The sequence below is a fragment of the Syngnathus typhle genome, linkage group LG3 (genome assembly GCF_033458585.1).
Source record: "Syngnathus typhle isolate RoL2023-S1 ecotype Sweden linkage group LG3, RoL_Styp_1.0, whole genome shotgun sequence".
NCBI lineage: Eukaryota > Metazoa > Chordata > Actinopteri > Syngnathiformes > Syngnathidae > Syngnathus > Syngnathus typhle.
In genome coordinates, this window is record NC_083740.1 from 18,538,451 (window position 1) to 18,560,391 (window position 21,941).

Consider the following 21,941-nt stretch of genomic DNA (forward strand, 5'->3'; position numbering starts at 1 on the left):
GTGCTCATCATTGTCAAGGAGCATACTCTTCTAATAAAATGTGCCAACTTCGGTACAAATGACATTTTTATTATTACAAACAAACGTTCATTATAACAGCCCATATTGTCTGTCCTGTTTCTGTCTGTATGCATTGTCTTACATTAGCTGTTGTTACACAACAGGATATGTCAAACTTTCCTCCGTGCAAATGGCCCTTTGCATCATCACAGTGAGGCTGAAAGGTTGTTGTTTTTTGGGTGGGTGGAGCAACGCTCTACATGTTAATAAAAGTATAAGTCTTACAAATTCGTCGCGCAGATGTTCATTTTATGGTTTTATAAGCTATTGGACAATCTCACTGAGGTTTTTTTTTTAGTTGTACGCACGGATGCACTGTAGAGCGGTCAAAAGAGCCAGCAGAGGGCAGCACAGCAGGAAAACTCTGCCTAGAAATTAAAGCGGTAGAATGAAAAGAGATTTCTTTTTATCTTCGGGATGAGGCCGGGATTAGAAATTATATCCAACATGAAAATACGTTTCATACGATTGTTTTTATTTGGAATACACTTTTTTTCTTTTCAAATTAAGTGCAAGATGAAGTTTAAAATGTTTCAAACTTTTGCGCTCAGTCTGTCAACTGTCATACATCAACCCAAGTTGCAGGGACAACTGCTCTGAGAAACTGGGCGTTTAGTGGCGGTGTGACGTCACAATGTGAGGACTAGTCGTTTTTGTTTTTTTTACACGGGCGGGGCTGGTGCTTGAGGAGGAATGAGGGGGGAAATGCCCTAAATTGGGTGAATAGAGGAAAACACCACTTTGCGTCGGAAATAGTATTTTAACATGGTTAAATGCTCAATAAACTTGATTTACACCATATGCTTTCTTTAAATGATAACGTATAGAAGTTAAATCTTTACGTTTTTTGACATAACTTCAATGTTGACTGGCATTTCGAATTTACATATTACTAATAGTAATAATATTTGGTTTCATCCTTAAGTTTTCGCTGATTTAACAATAACTGACAAATGGACCAAAAAAGTGAGAAAAATAATATTTAAAATCAAACAAACAAACATTGATGCTACTGTTCAATCGTAGGTTTAAGGAACATTTTAGTGCGTTTTTTATTTTTTTTATTTAAGGATATGTACTTCAACTGCAGGTTTGTAGTGATTTTAGCATCCTGTTTTCACGTGTTCGGATTTGTGCGGCGGAGTGCACTCCATTTTGTGTCCTTGTTGCGCCGCAGTTTGCCACTCACACATGCAAGGAAGGTGCGGACAAGTCCCACTCAAGTGAACGCGAGCGCAAGAACTATGGAGTCCTCCTTGGAGCTGTCCAGCTCTTTGGGCAGTGTGTCGTCGCTGCTGAGCGGCTGCAGGACCTTCAAAGTGCTCGTTATCGGGGACTCTGCGGTAGGCAAGACCTGCCTCACACACCGACTCTGCGCGGGGCAGTTCCCCAACAGCGCGGAGGCTACGATCGGCGTAGACTTCCGAGAGATAGTTCTTGACATCGACGGAGAGATGATCAAGGTAAGAAGCCAAAAGTGTATTGTAATTAAAGACCAAATTGAGTATTTGAAATACTTTCTAATAGGTGAAACAACTGTTAATCAATTAAGATAAACTTAAATGCAACATTATTTTGTATGTCAGTGTTGCCGTTTTATTCATCACCAGTGCGTTTTTGTGAAGTTACTTGTTTCAATTTGCCTGTCTAAAACATCAAGGTAATTTCTTTAGGAGGAATTTTCCACGTCGGATTTAGCTGTCGAGTTGGTGAACATGAATGAAATCAATGCTAATGCTATCTTAAACACAAGCACATGGGGCAAATGCAACGTGTGTTTTGTTCTTGTTCCCCAAATGGCACGAAAACAATTGTTTTGCTTCGTTTCATGTTTGGGACATTCACAATGACTTCCACCGTTTGAATAATGCTGCCTGGGTAGACAAACGGCACAAGACGCTGAGCAGAGTTTGATAGTAAAGTCTATTTTTGTTAAGAAACAGCATTTCTGTGCCTTCTTTGTGAACTTAATCAGTAGTTTGGTTTAATTAGAGCGACCTCTGACATCAACAAAAACTATTTTCAAAACGTTTCATGGAGGTTGTTTTATGAGGTCAACTCCTGCATATTTACCTTTTGGCATTGCTGGAGTGATTTGCAAATACCCCTATCCCCATGATATGGTATGTGGGGTCTGTCAGATTTGAAAATTTATTTAAGGTATTAAAAGTTGGTGTCCCCTGCTTTAGAGGAGACTTGGTATTTCATGTGTTTTTCTTTCTTCCGTCTTATTGGTGACTCATTGAATTTTATTGTTCGTGCTAGTTTGTTGGCGAGTGGGTATTTCAACACATGCTTTTCAGCACTTTTTCCATCTTGTCATTCTTTCCTCTTTTTTTCTCGTGTCTGTTTTGTTGTGTTTTCTGTATCACCAGCTCCAACTGTGGGACACAGCGGGACAAGAGCGCTTCCGTAAGTCTATGGTGCAACATTTCTACCGCAACGTGCACGCAGTTCTCTTCGTGTATGACGTCACCTGCAGGGCCAGCTTCAACAGCCTTTCGGCCTGGGTAGAAGAGTGCAGACAGAACTCTCTCGGCCAGAAAGTCCTCAGGTAACAGCTCAGCAGATGATGAGTCCAGGGTGCACTTTTGATTTCACTCCAGGTCAAGTTGCATAGGCCTCAGTTTGCATTTGACCCCCCAAAAAACATAAGCAGTTCAGTAGGGGTCACCAACTATATTTGTCAGCTGACCAGAATTTTACTGCAGTCACCTTAGGGGCCGGACCCTCAAATTACCAGCCTATAAATGAGAGATGGTGGCAAAGCAGTTAAAACGGAGAGGGTCATAGGAATAATGACACTATTTGCAGGAGTGCAAAAGTTTACAGTGGCTAGGTACAGATATAAACAAGAGTTTGTCATTTATTTCTAGATTATTTAATTTGCTGTGGTTTATACCAACAAAATGAATATTCAGCAAAGTGTCAACACAGTGTATCTACAATAGTATGTATATGATCCTGAACGCATGCCACATAAGCAATTAATTTCAGGGTGTCCCCCGCCTAAAGCCTGAAGACTGCTGGGATAGGCTCCAGCACGCACGCGACCCGCGTGGGGACAAGTGGTATAGAAAATGGATGAATGGAATTATTCAGTACAAACAACCCCCTTCACATGAATCCCATTAATAGTATTAGCTAGCATACTAGCCCTAAAAAAAGGCTCTCACAAACTGACAAGGATAAACAAATTAAAACACAACAGACATTCATTAACATCACCTTTTGATATTTATATACATTAATAAATGTCAGGGAGTACAGTTGGCACAAATTAAGACTACATACTAGCTTCATCGGGGAGAAAAGTAAAAATATATATATTTTTCCCATCATTCAATGATTGCTAAAAACACCATTGATTAGATATCAAAGGAACACTAAGGTTGCTGCACAATGGCCCCAAAATAATATTTTTTATTGCTTTGATCCAAAACAGCAAACTGACGATGTAGGGTTTTACTGCATTGAGAAGTCATTGACGCTAATATGGTTTGCAGGAAGGCCTAAATTACATGTATTGTTTATTCTACTTTAGAAGATTTGTCTCGTTTTTGTGCTGATTTCTTAACAGGTTTCTGGTTGGGAACAAGAGTGACCTCCGTGATGTCGTTAAGGCGGATGGTCTGGTGAGCCAGGATCAGGCCAAGAACTTTGCCAAGACTCACAACATGGTGTTTTTTGAGACATCAGCCAAATGCACAAGTAGACCACGCGGTGTCGGGGAGGTGCCCTATCAACGTGATAAGGTGGAGGATGTTGTCAATGCTGTTGGTGCCAGACTGAAGAGACAGAAGAATCCCAGTGCAGCATATAACCTTGCATACAGCGGCTCTTTTAAAGTTTTCAATAAAAAAACAAAGGAGAAAGAAATGTGGAGCTGCTGCTGAAAGGAAAAACAATGATTAGCAAGGATTGGTAGTGTCAGACACTTTAATATTTATACTTTTTAATATTGTGCATGTTACACTTTCTAACATTGTATATTTGTAATCTTTATTAATTACCAAATAAAATATTATGTCAATGACAAATCATTGTGTTTATTGCAAATTGAACTCTGTGTGTAAAATCAAAAACCAATAAATTATTGAATGAGTATTTCAAGTTGGATTTCTACTTTGCCAAATACAAAACCTCAATCAATGTATCAATCAGAATTTGGAGCAAGTTGCCAGTTGGGTTCCCATGGGTTTTGGTTTTTAATTGTCCCAACATGTTTTAACAATTCAATTTAAAAAGTTTTTGAAGGCACTTCACAGAACAAAGATTCAGGGCCCAAACTTACAGGAATGGGGTGTATTCAGTTATGCTTGAAAGCGTAAGATGTTAGAACAAATTGGAAAAAATCTAATCGTGACTTCCCGAATAATATTACGCATAAAAACTATTGTCCACATGGTTTATTGAGTTTAATTCACGTGTCAGTTACCATTGCCACAATTTGTTGAGCGAGATTTTCAAAACAATTTCCACTTCCTACATTAAAAAACACACTTAACCTATGGAACTATAATATAAAGCTAATGTAACAACAGGTCAGTTCTACCTTGGCATGAACTTTTGATGGGTAAGTCTATCAGCAGCATATCAGATGGGTCGAACTTCATGCATCATGTGAAGAATGGGGGCGACTGAGACCGTATCACATGATGTATGTCTAATAGATGACTCAGGTTGTCACATGAGGAGGCAAACATCTTTTCAACGCCATATCTGTAACACATCTGCATGCAAATGGGCCTCCCAGGATGTGTGTGCACGTGTATTAGTGCATGAAAGTTCCAGATTCTATCACTGTGGTGCAACAATTACCAACCAAATGGTAGATGGCTCCGCGCAGTGAACTTTGGAAAACTGAGGTGTTTAGCTTTCATGAACCAAATGGCTGGATCACTATTGGTCTATAAATAAAACATAAATATTGTAAAAAACGTAACATTTTAAGAATCAAGTGTTTCCTTTTGTACATTCAGATTCAAAGATTTGTGGAGTGTTTGTAAAGTACAAGCGCGTGATCTTGTTTCTGGGATTTGGTAATTACACCTTGGTCAATTCACAACCAAAAACCTTCGACAGTTACTCGCTGAGGTGTGACACAGGACGGACAGGTAGATGTTTATGAAGCATTAAGCCATCGGAGGAGACTCGCCGGGTGAGTGCCACAAGACCGTCAGGGAATACCAGGTGCTGAAAGTCTTTTATTTATTATTATTTTCTTTTTTTTGCACGTCAATTGTGAAAGGAAACTTTTACAACAGCCATCAAGTACGTCGGATTTTCCGGGGTGATTGTGTCTACAAAAAGCTAAATTATGAACCGTCTCTCGGCTTACGGCCATACTACCCTGAGAACGCCCGATCTCGTCCGATCTCGGAAGCTAAGCAGGGTCGGGCCTGGTTAGTACTTGGATGGGAGACCGCCTGGGAATACCAGGTGCTGTAAGCTTTTTTTTTTTTTTTTTTTTTTGCACATCAATTGTTAAAGCCAATTTCTACAACAGCCATAACGTACGATAGAGTGACCAGACGTCCTCTTTTCCCCGGACATGTCCTACTTTTGAGGGGGAAAAAAGTCCGTGGTGGAATTTCAAAATTGTCCGGGATTTTGTTTGATTGGCGAAGCGCACTCCAGCACCCCCCGTCGGACACTACAGCGCTCTCACCAACAGCACCCCAGAGGAATCCTATCATGTCGTTACTATATGCAGTGGGGATGTGGCACAAGTGCTTGATTTTACTTTCCTAAGGCATAAGAAAAACATGGTCAAGGTCATAATTCTGAGAAGGCGGGTTTACTAGTCCTCCATTTGGCAAATCTTTTTTTCCCCTGAAATTCTGCCATATTGATCCTACTGTAATCCTTAAAAGTTGTTCGTCTCCGAGGCCGAAGTATGGCGGTTTACAATGGGTATACAGTGCATACTTTTTGGTACTTTTCCTTGCTAAACTAAGATACCGACAAGGCAAAACTGATTTTGCAGAGCAATCCACAAATGAAGCGTAACCCAGATAACGTAAATATACACATCATTACAGCATGTTAGAAAATAACGATCATGACATATAAAAATATATAATCCCTAAATTAAATGCTACATTATTATTATTATTTTAAAATGTGTCTGTTTGACTTCAAGCAATTTTTTGCTTCAAGCATGCTTTCTATATGGTGACTGGATTGCCAAACTATCCTTCTACCAACTCATGAAATATCAGCGATACCTATGAAACATTATTATACCTCACAAAACGTTTAATTAAATTGAGCAGGGCAAAGGAATTGCAGGTTTTGTTTGGATTAGCATTTAAAAGTCTTTAATGAAAGGAAACGAGTTTCAATAAAGCTTTAGCGACATGTAACCAATGAGGGAAAGTGCTGGTTATTACGTAATTTACGTCATGTCCGTAAACTGTGTACGTATATCCGCTAGCACCACGCAACACAACGCCACCAGAGGGATTTGCAATACTGAACGAATACAGTTGTGCTGTTCCAACTTCTTTGTACTCCGACACTGTCTGAACTAACATTTCGCTCCACCATGGTCGACAAAATGAGCATGTCTCTGGACGACATTATCAAGCTTAACAGCAAAGGAAGCCGTGGTGGTGGTTCGTCCCGCCTGAGTGAACGTTCTGGTTTCGCCGGTGGATTTTCGAGGTCGGCGCGGAGTTCTAACCGCGAGCGAGACAACAGGCCCACACCGTACACCAGAGTAAGAACGATCTTAAATACCTTCATTGAATAGTTAAAACGCTTGTGTACGGCGCCACCTAAAGTGAGATGAAAGGGAAAAAAGATAAAGGTCGGAAAAAAAGCGAAATCTTGCTAAACAAATTCGCGTAAATATGTTTCTGGGTCAATTTCCGGATAAAGAAACTTAGGCTGTGTCCGAATGTGCACACTCTTTGCTATATAGCGTAGTGCGCTATCAATGGGTTGCACCATTTTGTTGGGGTGTCCGAATGTCCAGGCGGCACAAATGCAGGACACTCAAAATTACCCATAATGCACTTAGAAAAGCAGTGACCATCGATGTCCACTCAAAAGTTTCAAAAGTATCGACCACAATGCATTGCAAGAAGGAAAACAACTGCAAAGTAAATAAATACAATTTAAAATAACATTGAACAAATTTATAGGTATATCCGTCTATTCACCCACCTACCGATTCATTCATTCATGCAATGTTAATAATATTCTGGTCCCATGTTCCAAATGTCGTTCCTAATGCCAAAATTGTTAGGTCTACTCAAGTTGGATTAAATAAAAGCAGTATGAAACTGTGCAGCTGGCCAGTGAATAGTGATTTGATAACTTAAAACTACAGCGTAGAGCAAAGTATCAAAACTGTTTTCAATGAGGGCCACATTCAGGCTAAAATTGACGTGTCGGCCGTATTCTATTCTATTTATAAAATTTCTTGTGGGCCAATTAATAATGGTGCAGCCCGCAGGACGTATGCCGATAAACCTCTAATGGTTTCCATCAATTGAGCTTTGTTCCCAAACCAAATACAAATAAATAATGAAAAACACACTCAATTTGCCCAACCCTGCAGTACATGCAGTATGAAAATTATGTTTTTTTACTATGTAAATCACATTAGGGGGCTCCCCTTCAAAATGGACTGATTACTGTAAACTTTAATCATAAAAGACAACACACGGCAGTGTTCCAATTAAGTGACACATTTCTCAGTTCTTGCATGCTTAAAATGTGTACAATTATGTAGAACAAAATCTATTTTTATTTTAAATAGACTATGTTTGGGAATGACTTTACGGGGTAGTGATTGATTCAGAATATGGGCAAGATGATATTCAGCATTGTCTCATTTTAATTGGAGTGCAAACACCATTTGTATTCTTTCATGGATGAATAGGGAGGATTTGTATTTGAGAGGCTGGAATTTGGACTACTAAAATGCTTAGAACCCTTTCACTTCATTTTGTGTGTAATAAGCTTCCTGACAAAAAAAAGGGTTAATTTACTGAACTTTGGTTTTCAGCATTGCAATTAGATATTTAATTATCTAATTATCTGGCGTATTTAATGCATTACAGACCTTGTGCTTTACTTCAACCAAAGTTCCATAGTTTTTTCTTTTTGGCACTGAACACCCCCCCCCTCCCCCCCCCACACACACACACACACATACACACTTTTGATGTTGACACTTATGGCACTGACATGCTTCCACTGCTGTCATCCTGTCTAAATGTGTTGTTTTAAGGTGAGGCCATTCATTCATATTGGATTAAATTACTTCATAGTGACAAAGAATGAAATAAGTCTGGAAAGAAAATGTTTGCATCATTTTAAGCACAATGATTCAACACAGGAGCACATTGCCGTCTTCATGATTAACAAAGTGTGAATATATCCTGACAGCAAAAGGAGTAAATGCGTAACACGACAGGTGTAATTTATTGCGGTAGAAGGAAAGAACTTAAATCAGGGGTTATCAACTTCAGTTTTATTTAAATGTTACAATTATTTTCCATTTAGAATTTTGCAGCCCACCTGCGATACCGCTACGGTTAACTAGAGGGCCGCGGACCACCAGTATACAATGCTTGATTTAAATGATAATTTCAATAGGAACTTAGGGGCTACACTCATTCATTACATATTGAACTGTCATATATTTTGAGGATGCTGAACCCAAGTGGACAACAATGATAACTGCACCTCACATAGTTAAGGATAGGAGTGTTTTGAGAGATTTTGTAATTTTTTGTTTTGATTTTCTTTCAAAAGTGTGTTGTCCCTTCATGTCCCCTTACGGGCTTCCATACTTGTTAATGCTTTTGTTCATAGGGTTAGGGCCTACCAGCCTTACCTCACCAAGACTCAACCTACTCAACGCAACAGGCCTTGTGCCCATGTCGCCACTTTTTGATGTTCATTGTTCAATCAAGATGGCTGCTCCATGGTGCTCTGTCGTTGCCTTACATCACTTTACTCCAAAGAACCAGGCCAGCTCCAAGGGTGACCTTCCCAGGCCTTCCTTTAACTGCACGCTTCGTGTGGTTATGTTTGTTCACCCACTGACTGCATTTTGGGTTTATATGGTGTTTAAACTGCCATTTTTTTCTCCTAGCCAAGAGAGTTGCCAGACAAATGGCAGCATGACATGTTTGAGCAGCATTCTGGTGAACAGGGGGGACAAAGCTCAAGAGCAGACAGAAGAGCAGAAAATGGCACTAAACTGCTCATTTCCAACCTGGATTTTGGAGTGTCCGACTCAGACATTCAAGTAATTTACACAGCTCTTAAACGTCACCGTGTTAGTGTCAATGTGACAATAACCCACGCTTGACGTCTCTCCCCCCAGGAGCTGTTTGAAGACTTCGGGCCGCTGAGTAAAGTAGCAATCCATTATGACCGTTCTGGCCGCAGCAAAGGAAGTGCAGATATTTGCTTTGAAAAGCCAGCAGATGCAATCAAAGCTCTGAAACATTATAATGGAGTCCCTCTTGATGGTGGGGATTTGCCTCTTAGACAGCAACCTTCTTGTTACCATGCCAGCATATCTAAGTGTGCTCTCTACATGACATCTCACTCTTTCAGGTCGCCCCATGAAGATTGTACAGGTGACATCTGACGGCGACTCGCAAAGTAGACCGTCCACACAAAGGTGAGTCATCTCCACCGTCATTCAATCCTCAGTTGAGATGTAGATATTGAATATTTTTTTATTCAGATATCCTAATGAACGTTGAACAGTTGAGTATTCAGAAATTACAAATATATGAGATTTATTTTCTGCGGCATGGTGGGGCATTGGTTAGCACGTCGCCTCACAGAGACGGTGGGTTCAATTCTGGTTCTGGCCTTCCTGTGTGGAGTTTGCATGTTCTCCCTGTGCCCGCGTAGGTTTATCATACTTCAGTTACTGTCGGCAAACTGTCTTTACCTGTATTTCCTCGCCTTTAGTGTCATTTTCCCATTTGATTCCCGTGGGAACCAATAGAAATAATACTAAAAATAATAAATACAAATACACAATAAAGTGACCCAATACGAAATTAAACAGCGGACAGACACATAAAGTGCATTATGTAGTAAGTAAACAGACTAGTATTTGTTTATAGCCGACAGTATGCTAGCCTAGCATCTTTGTGTAACCTGCCTAACCTGGAGGTTCTTACCTCTAACTTCACAAATGATTTATATAAATGGCCAACGCAACCAGTAAAAGTCAAATGTAGATGTTAATGTAAATATGTACATGTAAATAAATGGGTTCTAGGGGCAAACATTTTTTTCCTGAGCAGGTACTCAAATTACTCAGGGATTCATTGCACCCCTTGATTATTAGTGTATCTTGAGTTGTGTTTTCTTGTTGATCCTATAAGCTGATTTGTGGTCTGTCCACAGTTCTAACAGAGGCTTTGACAGGAGCCGGCTCGGTCAGTCCACGCTTGACAGGAGTGACAGAAGTGACAGGAGTGAAAGGAGTGAATGGAGTGAACGGAGGCAAGGTGGTAGCAGTGGAGGCTCAAGAGGTTGGGGACGTGGAAGTGGGCGAGGGAGAGGAAGAGGAAACAGACCCCAGTTATCAGCTGAAGAGTTGGATGCTCAGTTGGATGCTTACAATGCTATGGTGCGGTTTGACGCTTGCTTTATTAATATATACATATACATATATATACATATATACATTATATATATATATACATACATTATATATATATATAATGTATGTATATATATATACACACACATATATACATACATACATACATACATACATACATACTAAGTCTGAAAACTAAATGTTTTTGATTTCTTGTTTTTTTTACAGGCAAACAACAATTAGAAGAGCTTTGGAAAAAAAACACGAATTCGACAATTTTGTAAAACCACGATGGATCTCATTTCATTTTTATCTACAAGCCATTTTGCCGCATGGAACTATGTGTTCCATTTTAAATGTTTTTAAAAAAATAAATAAAAAATTCCATGATTGTGTTCTATTGTTTTTGGCGAGAGACCAACACTGGCGTTTCTCCCTCAATAGCTTGTGTTTTTTAATTGCAATACTGATTTACTACTTTAATACCCTTTTTATGTTCAAACCTTTCATAATTTCTGTCACTTGGTACTGTATACTTGATATGTGAACATCCCAGGGTTTTGTACATAATAAACAATCAAATTGGTCTTGTTCATGGCATGTTCATTTTCTAATGCCAGGAGAAAGCGAGAAAGTCTACTTTCACCAAATTGTTATAGTAATACACTTCCAATACAAAGAAAGTAGATTTAACTGATCACTGAACTCATCCCCAAATCCTAAATCTTATGCCAGTTGAGGTAAACTACAACTACATTGCAAATAATATTAAGAAAAAGTGGTATTTGGGCCTTATGCTTGGATTTTCCAAGGAGCTCATGATAATAGAGAGAAATAGAACAACAGTCAAAATTATTATTTTTTTTTAAGTTGAAAGATGTGTTGTGGATATTACAGTATCTGTTATATGTCTGCTTTACAGTCAGTGGATGTGGGTTTGAATCAATCTCAGATGTATTCATTTAGATCAGGGGTAGGGAATCCTGTTCCCACGAGAGCCATATACATGAAAAACAGCCGGGATATAAGTCTTGTGGGGCCAAGGTTCCCTAACCCTAGTTTGAATGAAGGCTTTTAATTGCTTATTGTCATTTTCTAAATAAAATAAAAAGGTACCACCCCCAATCCAAATGCCAAGATAACTCATTTCAAAACCTTGCCAAATACTAATGTGAAAACCATCCATCCAATTTCTATACTTCTTATCCTCCCCAGGACCAGGGTCTTGGGTGTGCTGGAGTCTATCTATTTGGAATTGCTAGCCATTCGCAGGGCACCAAAATAAAAACACCATTTGCAAGTTTTGACAACTGACTTGATAATTATGCTATTAAATGGTCTAGGCTAGTGGTTCTTAACCTTGTTGGAGGTACCGAACCCCACCAGTTTCATATGCGCATTCACCGAACCCCTCCTTAGCGAAGAATTCACGCACACAAAATTAAAATTCAATACATAGATGTTTTTTACTGGTGCACAAAATGAGCCGTGCATGATCATCACCTTGTTCAAAGAACAAAACCAACACGATGCTTGAACAAATTACATTCGTGCAAATCAGTGTGCCTCTGCGAGACCAGTTCAGATATGCGTTATCACGATTTTACACGATAAATCAGGTGTGTTCGGACCTCCGCAGTGGAGGCTCTGCCGAACCCCTGAGACCGATTCACCGAACCCCTAGTGTTCGATCGAACCCAGGTTAAGAACCTAGAACTTCTAGGCTAAGATTACAGATACCAAAATAGAATAATCAATAAACCTAATTGAATAATAAATTACATCTCGTTTGATTTATTTTGCCCATAGTAAGAAAAAATGTACCTAACTTGTACCTAAACAACAACATTTTAATGTCAAATACGGTGTTGTGTTGAAAGGCGGGGTGAGGTAATTCCTATATATACAATGAATAACCCGATCAGATATGAAGTATGTTTGACACTTTAGTCTCGCCGTAGCTTTGTTCCCGGAAATCCTGCGCGGGCGGGTGGCGCACCGGGCGGCGCCGTTCCGTTATTCGCCATTCTTGCACAGCAGCGCACAACGAACGCACTTACTGCAAGGCACCTGGAAGCATCTCTGCTTTAAACAAAAAGGTTTGTCTACCCTTTTTCCGTTCAAGGCGAACCTTTCTCTCGTTGGAGGTTCTTAACCCGTTATATTCCTGTCCCCCACCCACCTGGCAGGCTCGAACTTGCCAGTGGAGCGTCAGCCTGCTGGCTTTGGTTAGCTCGGTTGAATTGTTCAGTCCACATTAGCCATTAGCCCCTTGTCCCCGTCATCAGCCCCACCCTGTCAGAAATTGACGGCGTAAAGTAAAAAGTTATGATCATTTCTTCAAATTATTTCCCCCACAACAAGATATAACTTAATTCATTTCGTACAATTGTCGTCTTCCTGTTGTGCTCGTATTAATTGTGCGTTATCGCGGCAAGATTCTGCTGCAAGACGTTGCGGTCTTGCTTGGTCTTTTCATGAATGGTTCCGCCTGTCCTCAACGATGTAATGTTTTTTTTTTTTAGGGAGAGGACTAGTTCAACTTTCAACTGTTTTACCCCTAATGACTGATAGACATAAGCATATCACCTCCCTAGTTACTTGCATATCAGTGTTGGTTTGGTGATACAGCATTTTTGGGGGGGGATCAACAGAAGAAGGCCAGGCCACGCAATGCTTGTGAATTAGACAGTCGCCAGGCTCCTCTGCCATTTGACGTTTGCATGCTCCTCCTGCCACCACCATCCATCTAGATGATGTGAACCTCGATGTTGAGCTCTTGTTCAATTCTAAAATGTCATCATCACGGATGGAGCCAAATCATGAGGGCTTTTCTCATTGCTAGCTCATTAATGACCTAGAGTATGATAATGCATTACTTTTTGTCCCATTCACGCCTCCGTGAATGATCCATTTCCCTAAGTCGAAGTGGCTTTTTTTTTTTTTTTTGGCCTAAAATTACATCATGCTCACACAGGTTAAGACTATCATTTTCACAGCCTTGATTGTGATATTAATTTACCAAAAACGCTGCAGCCACAGCTTTGTATGAGCCAGCATGTCACTGACTTGTGCTCTGACATGCTTTGGAGTGCACACGTTTGGTAGTCATTGGGGTGCTTTCCCCTCGCAACATTCCTCTGATAACTGCTAGTTTGGGCAGGCCACAAAAGGTATGGGGAAGAAGTTTTCCTTACCCACATAAGAGAGCAAAACAGATTTGGGAAAATTCCCATATGTTATGCAAGACCAGTCAAAGATTTGGACCACAGTTTCTCATTCAAATGTGTTAGGGGAGATAAACAAACAAATATATAAGTACATCTCAGCAATGGGCGAGTACCGGGTATTGGGCCGATACAACCTTATTTGAAAGTGTACAAGTACTGTTGCTGTGTTCATGTTTGTGGAAGTCTGGGGAAAAAAAAATCCATAAAGATTGGTTGAGAAAGGAGCAAGTTCTGATTTATTTCCAGCACTTGAGCATTGCTTCGGAGGGAACGTTCCCACCAACAGCATTGATGAGCTGCTACCACGCGACATATAACGGCAGTTGACAGACGTGTGTTTGTTAAGTTAAAAGCTTGCAGATCACTGAGTTTATGGCCCAAATTAGCATTAGCATTGTGCTTAAATTCAGGGTTGTTTCACGTTTGGAACTTGTAAACGTGCTCTGTGCTGTCATCAAGAAAGCATTGCACGAGAGGACTATTGAATCAACAAACTGAGGTTTTCATTCCAAATGAAAGCGTATTCCTTTTTACAATGGTTTTTACATATACCACCCTCTTAACATACACCAAATGCAATGCATCAGTAAAGATTTTTGTGTTTCAGTAATTGGCTCAAGAGTGCACGGGAAGCCCACTCGCATGTCTTTAGCTGCCAATCCTTTCTATCTGTCTGTAAACTTACCTTCATTTATTGACAGCCATTTTCTTATGTAGGTTGAGCTGCCTGTTTTCATTCCCAAAAAAGAGTCATGGCATTTGGTCAGCTGTTTCATTTGAAGGCACAAAGCTTCTGGATGTCTGTACCAAGCAAAGATGATTCTTTTGATTGGAACATTGATTAACATATTGGCCAAAAGCATCTTAGTCAAGCTCTCATCAACATGGCATTTTGTGTAAAAGGGTAATAGACTGAGTGTGATTGTCTCTTGATATCTGTTGTATCATTTGTGAGCAGTCATGAAATGGGTAACTCTCCTATAGTGGTGATGTCATTTCAGAGAAGTGATTTGATGTGATGTCACGTAGCAGTCACTGTTAGGTCAGCAGCATCTGAAGAAGCTTTAAGATGGGCGCTGCTGCCATTTTTTGCGCTCAGTCACTTGCCTGCATGCATCTCTCTTCTTTATCATTTTGGACATCTGTTTTTCCAGGGAGCTGCAACGTCATTCCCATTTAAAAAAAATTTTTATACCCTTATTGTTCTCAGTTCTCATTTTTGTTATCACCAGACATGGCTGAGGACGATGTGACTCCGGAGCAGCTGGCAGCCATCGCCGCAGAAAATGAAGAGGCCGAGATTGTCAACTACAAGCCACCTGCCCAAAAGACTGTGCAGGAGATCCATGAGCTGGATAAAGATGATGAGAGCTTACGTAAATACAAGGAAGCTTTACTCGGCACTGCAGTCACTGAAGCTGGTAATGCAGCTGCTCTTTCAGTTGCTTTGTTGAATGGCATGCGTAATAATGTTCAAGCCAATAATTAAGGATTATGACATCACATTGGTAAATCAGATATCTATTTAGAAAAAATAAGTTGTGTGTGAGCTATCAGTCAGTCACCTTAAACCTTCATTAATAGTCTCGTAAAGGATAGCAATGTTTTGAGTTTGGAAGGGAGGGAGCTAGATGATGTCATAGAAGGAGGCGCCTACCTGAAAGTGACTGAAATGATGAGTGAGCTGAAGTTTGACATTGGTAAGTTTGCAAAAAAGTGCAATGTCCTTGTTTAACATAAGGGAGTAGACTAAAGCAGCTTTTGGACATTATGTATTTAAGATTGAGAATATGAGCCATTGGAGTAATGCGTCTTTGCTGATCACAGCAACTGTGGCCTTTGCTAGACAAGCTTCAGCAAGCTCTCTATATCCAGCAACGTGCACAACAAGAGTTTTTGGATGCTGCCATTCAATAATACTCTGTTTATGGCATCTCAAGTGGGAGTATGTGAGGGCACCCAGGGGTCATCCCTACAAAAATCATTTTAGGATAATTATAAGGTTATGTAAATCAGTCTGGAAAATGTAAGTTCATTAAATGGATTTATGATGCTAGAGGACACTTTATGTTGATCATTTTTTATTTGCACAATTTTTCTTTCCCATTGTAGCTCAAGACAGACCACAATACAAATTAATTTCCTAAGTTTCATAAATCAGACCATGGTGGCACATTACACTATTTGAAGTCTTTGTTTTTTGTCCCCCCCTTCATCGGTTATCTGGAAAAATATTTCACAGGGGGGCATCACTGAATAAAGGTTGAGATCTACTGCCTTAGACAATTGGAGAAAACGGTGAGCTCTAGAATGACAAGACTGTTCGTTCAAATGTTTAACTCTGTGACATTAACATTATTTATCCATACGGGAGAATTATAATGAAGATGAAATGCACAACCAGATTTTTACCATACAGTACAAGTCACTGATAATGACTGAGGACTGTAGTATAATTTGTCACATGGTCATTATTATTGAAAGCTTGAATTATGTTTATACTTTCTATAGTTTACACAAATACACTTACAGATGATGATATAAACAAACGTATCTATCACCATGTTGGTAGTGAGCAAAGTCTTTCCATGCCCTTCATTTATAATGTGTATTTCATGTGGAATGTCAAATTTGCAAGAGCTCACGCCTGTTCTATTCTTGTCAGATCCCAGCGTTGCCAATGTCCAGGTGACCCAAATGGCTCTGATGTGTGAAAGCGCCCCGAATCCTCTGGTGCTGGACTTGCAAGGTGAGTCCCAAGTGGATGATTTATGGATCAGAAATGTTGTACTTTCTTGAATCTAGGACTGCGATTGATTATTTCTGTAATCAAGTAATCTGTTAAATAGGATCATTTATTTAAAAAAAAATATTTCAAATTGACAGGGCAGAGAAGTGCACAAACAGGATAATGTGTGGAAATTTTAGAGCTCTTATTATCACAGAGTTACTCTATATTTTTAAAAACTATGTTTACATAAAAAAATAAATTGTAGTGGACTACTGCAAAAAGATTCAAATGTAAGCCATAATAATGCCCAAAAGGCTTTATTTCAGAACAATAACACGCAAATACGAGACCAGACACAAAAATGAGACAGCTGAGTTCTATCAAACTTTATGATATTGCTCCCTTTTCCCCATTGATGTCTTCAATGTGGGTGCTCCCGAGGCACACTTGAAGTGCCACGCGGAGGGTCAGAGCAGACTAACACCGGCATATAATATAGCACATCAAAAACCAGAAACTCTTTTAGTTCCTTAGTATTATATCCATCAGGAGGCGATTAACCGGGTTAGTATGCACAATAGAATCTCATAATTGACTGACCATACATGTGTGCGTACTATTTTATTGATTTAGCGTTTTCTTGGCGTCTGCAGCCAACAGACAAGCACTTAATTGGTAACTTGACTTTGTTGAAACCACGCTTCTGTGCGCAAAATTTCTAATGTGCTTGTAATTTTTCTTGTAATGTAATGTAAACCCCCCCCCCCACCCCCAAGATAGCGGCGTCTTCCAGCTGTTTTTGGGTTATGTGGTGTTTTTTGTTTCTTCATGGAGTTTTTTTTTTTCCCCCCAGCCTTTTGGCCATGGCTTTCCTCGTAGGAGAAAAATATATGCTTGGTTGTGCCTTCTCGGCAGCACTGATTTTGATGGAAGGAATGTCTATTTGACTGTTGGTGCTTGATGGCCACGGGGCGTTGTTGTTTTTTGCGCCTGTGTTGGGCAGCATTTTTCAAGGCCCTGTTTTGTTCAGCGGAAATGTCAGCATTGTTGGAAAGTCTACGTTGGTACGGCTGGATGGATGGCTGATAGAGCTGAGGCTCAGTTGAGAAGAGCATCGGTACAGATGTGTACCTAGAACTGTGACTCGGCGCTTGGAATGGAAGTGGATGTACCAAATGGAAGAGGAGAACTGAAGCATCCTCTCTTTGACTCCTTCTATCAATGGATGGTACTGCTCATTGTTTGCTTTTCAAATTTAGCGTGTAGCATACGTGTGTGACGTCATGCACGCACGCTGTGACCATAACGCCTCTGATCCATCAGTGAGAGGAGACTTTGATTTGAACCTCTTTCATCTATAACCGCTTCATATGTAGGAATAGTTATGGCTGAATTATTGCTGTTTTGTGTGGTGTTCTGTTGGATAATTTCATGTTATATGTTCTGTGAAGCGGTTGTTACAGCGACATTGTAAATAAAATTATCACAATGAAAGGAAATGGCACCATCGCTACACAGACCTTCACTAAGGCAGCTTTTCGTTGCAATTTTCGACTTCTTACACACTGGGATGGAAAAGTGTAGTTCAGAACATTCGGACATTTTTCTATCCTTTCAGAAGTAAATGAGAAAAAATATCAGATCTGAGGTGCGATTGGCATGATCATAATCCAAAATTGTACACCAAGCCATGTTTCCTGTTAAATATCACTGTCGTCCTAAATTAGTACATTTTTAGAGTCGTGCCCTGCATGCATGATTATTCCTTTGGTTTACTGTTCGTAACAATTTCTAACATGCAAAAACGACTCTAGGGTTGCTGATTTAGGAACAACGATTTTATTTTACATGCTTTTATATACATATCCTCTGTGTCAGGTCGTCAAGCAATGAGCACAGAGCAACGAACAAACCTCAAGTTTCTGGTCCAGTTGGGAAAAACGCCGTCTGAAGCACTGGGATTACTCCAGCAAGTGTACGGGGATGAGACCATGTCACGCTCCCGTGTTTTTGAGTGGTGCAAGAGGTTTAAAGAGGGACGTAAGCACGTGGAGGATGACCCAAGAAGCGGAAGGCCTTCAACGAGCAGAACTGAGGCCAACGTTGAGCGCGTCAGGCAGATGGTGCGCGGCGACCGGCGTTTGACGGTTCGATTGATCGCAAATGAGCTGGGAATGAACCGGGACAACGTTTGGAAGATTATCTCAGAAGATTTGGGCATGCGCAAAGTCTGCGCAAAGATGGTGCCTAAACTGCTCAACGATGACCACAAGGATCGACGTATGCATTTCTGTCAGGACATCCTCGAGCGTCTTGAAATCGAACCAGGTTTGCTGAGTAGAGTCATCACAGGTGATGAGTCATGGATCTTCCAGTATGACCCGGAAACCAAACGGCAGAGCCTTGACCTTCAGAGTCCAACTCTGCCAAGACCCAAAAAAGTCAAGTCCAGAGTCAAAGTGTTGTTCATTGTGTTCTTTGACGTGAAGGGCATCGTTCATTGGGAGTTTTTGCCACAAGGCCAGACGTTCGACCAGCACGTCTACAAAGAGATCCTGCAGCGTTTGTTGAGTTCAGTGCGCGAGAAGAGGCGAGAGTTGTGGCGGGACAACTCGTGGCTGCTACACCACGACAATGCGCCTGCACACAATGCCCTGAGCATCCGACAGTTCCTGGCGGAGAAAAACATTGCCGTGTTGGAGCAACCTCCCTACTCACCTGACCTGGCCCCGTGTGATTTTTTCCTCTTTCCCAAACTCAAGGCGGTCATCAGAGGGTCCTGTTTTGAAGATGTGGGCTGTATGGAGCTGGCCGTAACGACTGCGCTTCGGAGGATCCCCGTAGAATCCTTTCAAGAGTGCTTGGAAGCCTGGCAAAGGAGACTGAGAAATTGCGTGAGACTCCAGGGGGATTATTTTGAAGGAGAATGCTTGTAGTTTGCATTTGAAATCGAACCTTTGGAACACCATTCCTGAAACCTTTCCGATACACCTCATGTATGTTTTGTATTAATAATAAAACGGGGTAAAACAATTATTGATCTGTGATTTTTCTTATATTTTTATATCTGTGATAATGTTGGTCACTACAGTTGTGATATGTATGCTTATAACTTGTTGATACCTGTTTGATTTTGGTTCCCACCAGGAGACTTGGAATCCTTCAAGGATGAGGCCTTTGTTCTAAAGGAAGGAGTTGAATACAAAATAAAGATCAGCTTTAAGGTAAGAGCAGCTCTTCTTACAACTCCGTATGCCTATGGCCAAATTTTTGGCCAAACCAACACTGGTGAGTGTAACACTTCGGGATTACTCCAAATCGGGGCCACCATGAGAAAACAGGATCGCTTGTAGATGCGACAATTTTTTTTTTTTTTTTACCTCAATTGTATTCAAATGAATTAAAGCAGGCAGCACAGTGGTCATTGGTTAGCACATCACCTCAAAGTTCAGAGGTGCAGCGTTCAATTCCACCTCTGCCTTCCTGTGTGGAATTTGCATGTTCTTCCCGTGCCTGCGTGGGTTTCCTCCGGGTATTCCGGTTTCTTCCCACATTGCAAAGACATGCATTGACAGCCAATTGAGCACTCCAAATTCCCCTTGGGTGTGAATTCGAATGGTTGTCTGTCTTTGTGAAAAGCGTGTCAGCAAATGGATGGATAATTCAAGCAGTTTTTTCACAAGAAAACAGTTTCGAGGTGTCTATCACAGCGTTCGTCAAATCCCCCAAAGATCAAGAATTACAGTCTCAGGTGTACTTTTTAATTATTTTTGTAGTTTTTTTCTTTCACATAGTGAGTGTTCGACAGCGTATTCAAAATGTCTAATAGAAATTTAAAGACAGGGATTACCCCCCCCCAAAATGATTTACATTTATTTGGATTTGACTGGTACGAAATCGGATAAACTAGACTCATTACAAGTCAAGGCGGCCCATAAAACCCATTTCAATAAAAAGTGTGGTGCAGGTCAGTGTTGTCCTTTAGGCATGCATGCAGTCACATCTTCTATTAATATCTCGAATTGTAACAGGGTTGAACCTCAGTGAATGAAATGAATTCAAAGATTCCACCATTTGTTGTGACTGTAGTTGAGAAAACAACCACCCCCATTTGATTTCTGCTGATTCCTGTAGTAATATTGTGTTCCTTGAAAGAAATCATTAGAATTTTTCTTGCAGTTTTCCTACTTTATTATTAATTCCTGTTTTAAGATGTTTGCATGAAGCCAATGCATTGAATGTCTTAATGATGAGCACTCAATCAATTAATCTTAACTTAAAATGTTTTTCTTGTCTCATCAGGTCAACAAGGAAATTGTTTCAGGTCTGAAATATGTGCAGCAGACATACAGGAAAGGAATGAGGAGTGAGTGAACATTTTGACTGATTTGAGCTGTCAGAAATGTGCCTGCAGAATCCATCCCTATGGATGGTGCACAAACCAGTGCATACTGTCAACTGGGCCCAGATAAGTGCAGAGGCTTGCCCCAGGAAGGGCATCCGGCTCAAAACTGACAAAGTATCTTCTTTTTCCTGGTGGGTTATAACAGAAAATTAATTAATTGAGAAGCACTGCTTTATAGGGTGCCAATGGAGAAATACAGAGAAGGTCAGAAAGAAGCTGTGTTGTCTTTTTAGGTCTAGAGCAGTGATGGACAATTTCAATGATGGAGGTCTCAGTGAATAGAATAAGCAATAGTAATATAGAAGTGCTCTTCAGATGTACTTCTTCTCACTTCTTCTCACTTCTTTCCCCTTGTAATACCCTCCCTCTGGTTTGTGTTCGCAGTCGACAAATCGGACTACATGGTGGGCAGCTATGGGCCCCGCCCGGCCGCATATGACTTTCTGACCACGGTGGAGGAGGCTCCTAAAGGCATGCTGGCCCGCGGTACCTACGTCATCAAATCCAAGTTCACCGATGACGACAAGCACGACCACCTGAGCTGGGAGTGGAACCTCAACATCAAGAAAGACTGGAAAGACTAAAATAGGCCTTTGAGTGGGCGGCAAGTGAAAGATGTCTAACTGTCGTGTCTGTCGCAAGACGCCTGCCCGCCCGCCCCGCCACCCAATCCTGCAGTCTCCTTCCGCCAATTGGCCTTTTTTTTTTTTTTAATTTACTGTTGTATGTTTTCATGTTATGAGCTATGCCTTGTCAGCTTATGCCTTCACCCTGACATTCCTTTGAGTCCTCTTAGCATCAGTAGCAGCACTTTACCCCGTCCATCCGATCACATCACCTCATTAAGCTTTGATTGGTGGTACCTCACTCCCCCTGCTTCTTTCTTTTCCTTTTGCTGGTTGCTGCTTCCCCAGGATGGTG

General features: G+C 40.7%; 2 protein-coding genes and 1 non-coding gene across 4 annotated transcripts; all 3 read left to right on the forward strand.

Annotated features, from left to right (window-relative positions):
- Positions 1-1,200: 1,200 nt before the first annotated feature.
- On the forward strand, positions 1,201-4,137 carry LOC133151431 (ras-related protein Rab-33B-like). The gene is made up of 3 exons (XM_061274445.1): positions 1,201-1,523; positions 2,436-2,614; positions 3,641-4,137. The coding sequence occupies exons 1-3, from the start codon at positions 1,305-1,307 to the stop codon at positions 3,954-3,956; spliced, it is 714 nt and encodes a 237-aa protein (XP_061130429.1). The 5' UTR covers positions 1,201-1,304; the 3' UTR covers positions 3,957-4,137.
- Positions 4,138-5,395: 1,258 nt separating this feature from the next.
- LOC133152093 (5S ribosomal RNA) lies at positions 5,396-5,514 on the forward strand. Its single transcript, XR_009714060.1, has one exon. It is a non-coding gene; the product is annotated as a 5S ribosomal RNA (ribosomal RNA).
- A 963-nt stretch (positions 5,515-6,477) lies between these two features.
- On the forward strand, positions 6,478-11,240 carry LOC133150797 (THO complex subunit 4-like). Of its 2 annotated transcripts, XM_061273313.1 has the most exons (7): positions 6,651-6,784; positions 8,893-9,063; positions 9,176-9,331; positions 9,410-9,557; positions 9,646-9,712; positions 10,456-10,681; positions 10,883-11,240. In XM_061273313.1, the coding sequence occupies exons 2-7, from the start codon at positions 8,974-8,976 to the stop codon at positions 10,895-10,897; spliced, it is 702 nt and encodes a 233-aa protein (XP_061129297.1). In that variant the 5' UTR covers positions 6,651-6,784; positions 8,893-8,973; the 3' UTR covers positions 10,898-11,240. The 2 variants fall into 2 exon arrangements, with proteins under 2 accessions (XP_061129296.1, XP_061129297.1); XM_061273312.1 differs by lacking the exon at positions 8,893-9,063 and having other exon boundaries at positions 6,478-6,784.
- Positions 11,241-21,941: the final 10,701 nt, after the last annotated feature.

Bases quoted from the DNA above. Each gene is read 5' to 3' on its own strand.
- LOC133151431 (XM_061274445.1), top strand. From the start codon at position 1,305: ATGGAGTCCTCCTTGGAGCTGTCCAGCTCTTTGGGCAGTGTGTCGTCG. The intron at 1,524-2,435 runs GTAAGAAGCCAA...CTGTATCACCAG, and splicing joins TCGACGGAGAGATGATCAAG to CTCCAACTGTGGGACACAGC. The intron at 2,615-3,640 runs GTAACAGCTCAG...ATTTCTTAACAG, and splicing joins CTCGGCCAGAAAGTCCTCAG to GTTTCTGGTTGGGAACAAGA.
- LOC133150797 (XM_061273312.1), top strand. From the start codon at position 6,611: ATGGTCGACAAAATGAGCATGTCTCTGGACGACATTATCAAGCTTAAC. The intron at 9,332-9,409 runs GTAATTTACACA...CTCTCCCCCCAG, and splicing joins TGTCCGACTCAGACATTCAA to GAGCTGTTTGAAGACTTCGG. The intron at 9,558-9,645 runs GTGGGGATTTGC...TCACTCTTTCAG, and splicing joins TAATGGAGTCCCTCTTGATG to GTCGCCCCATGAAGATTGTA.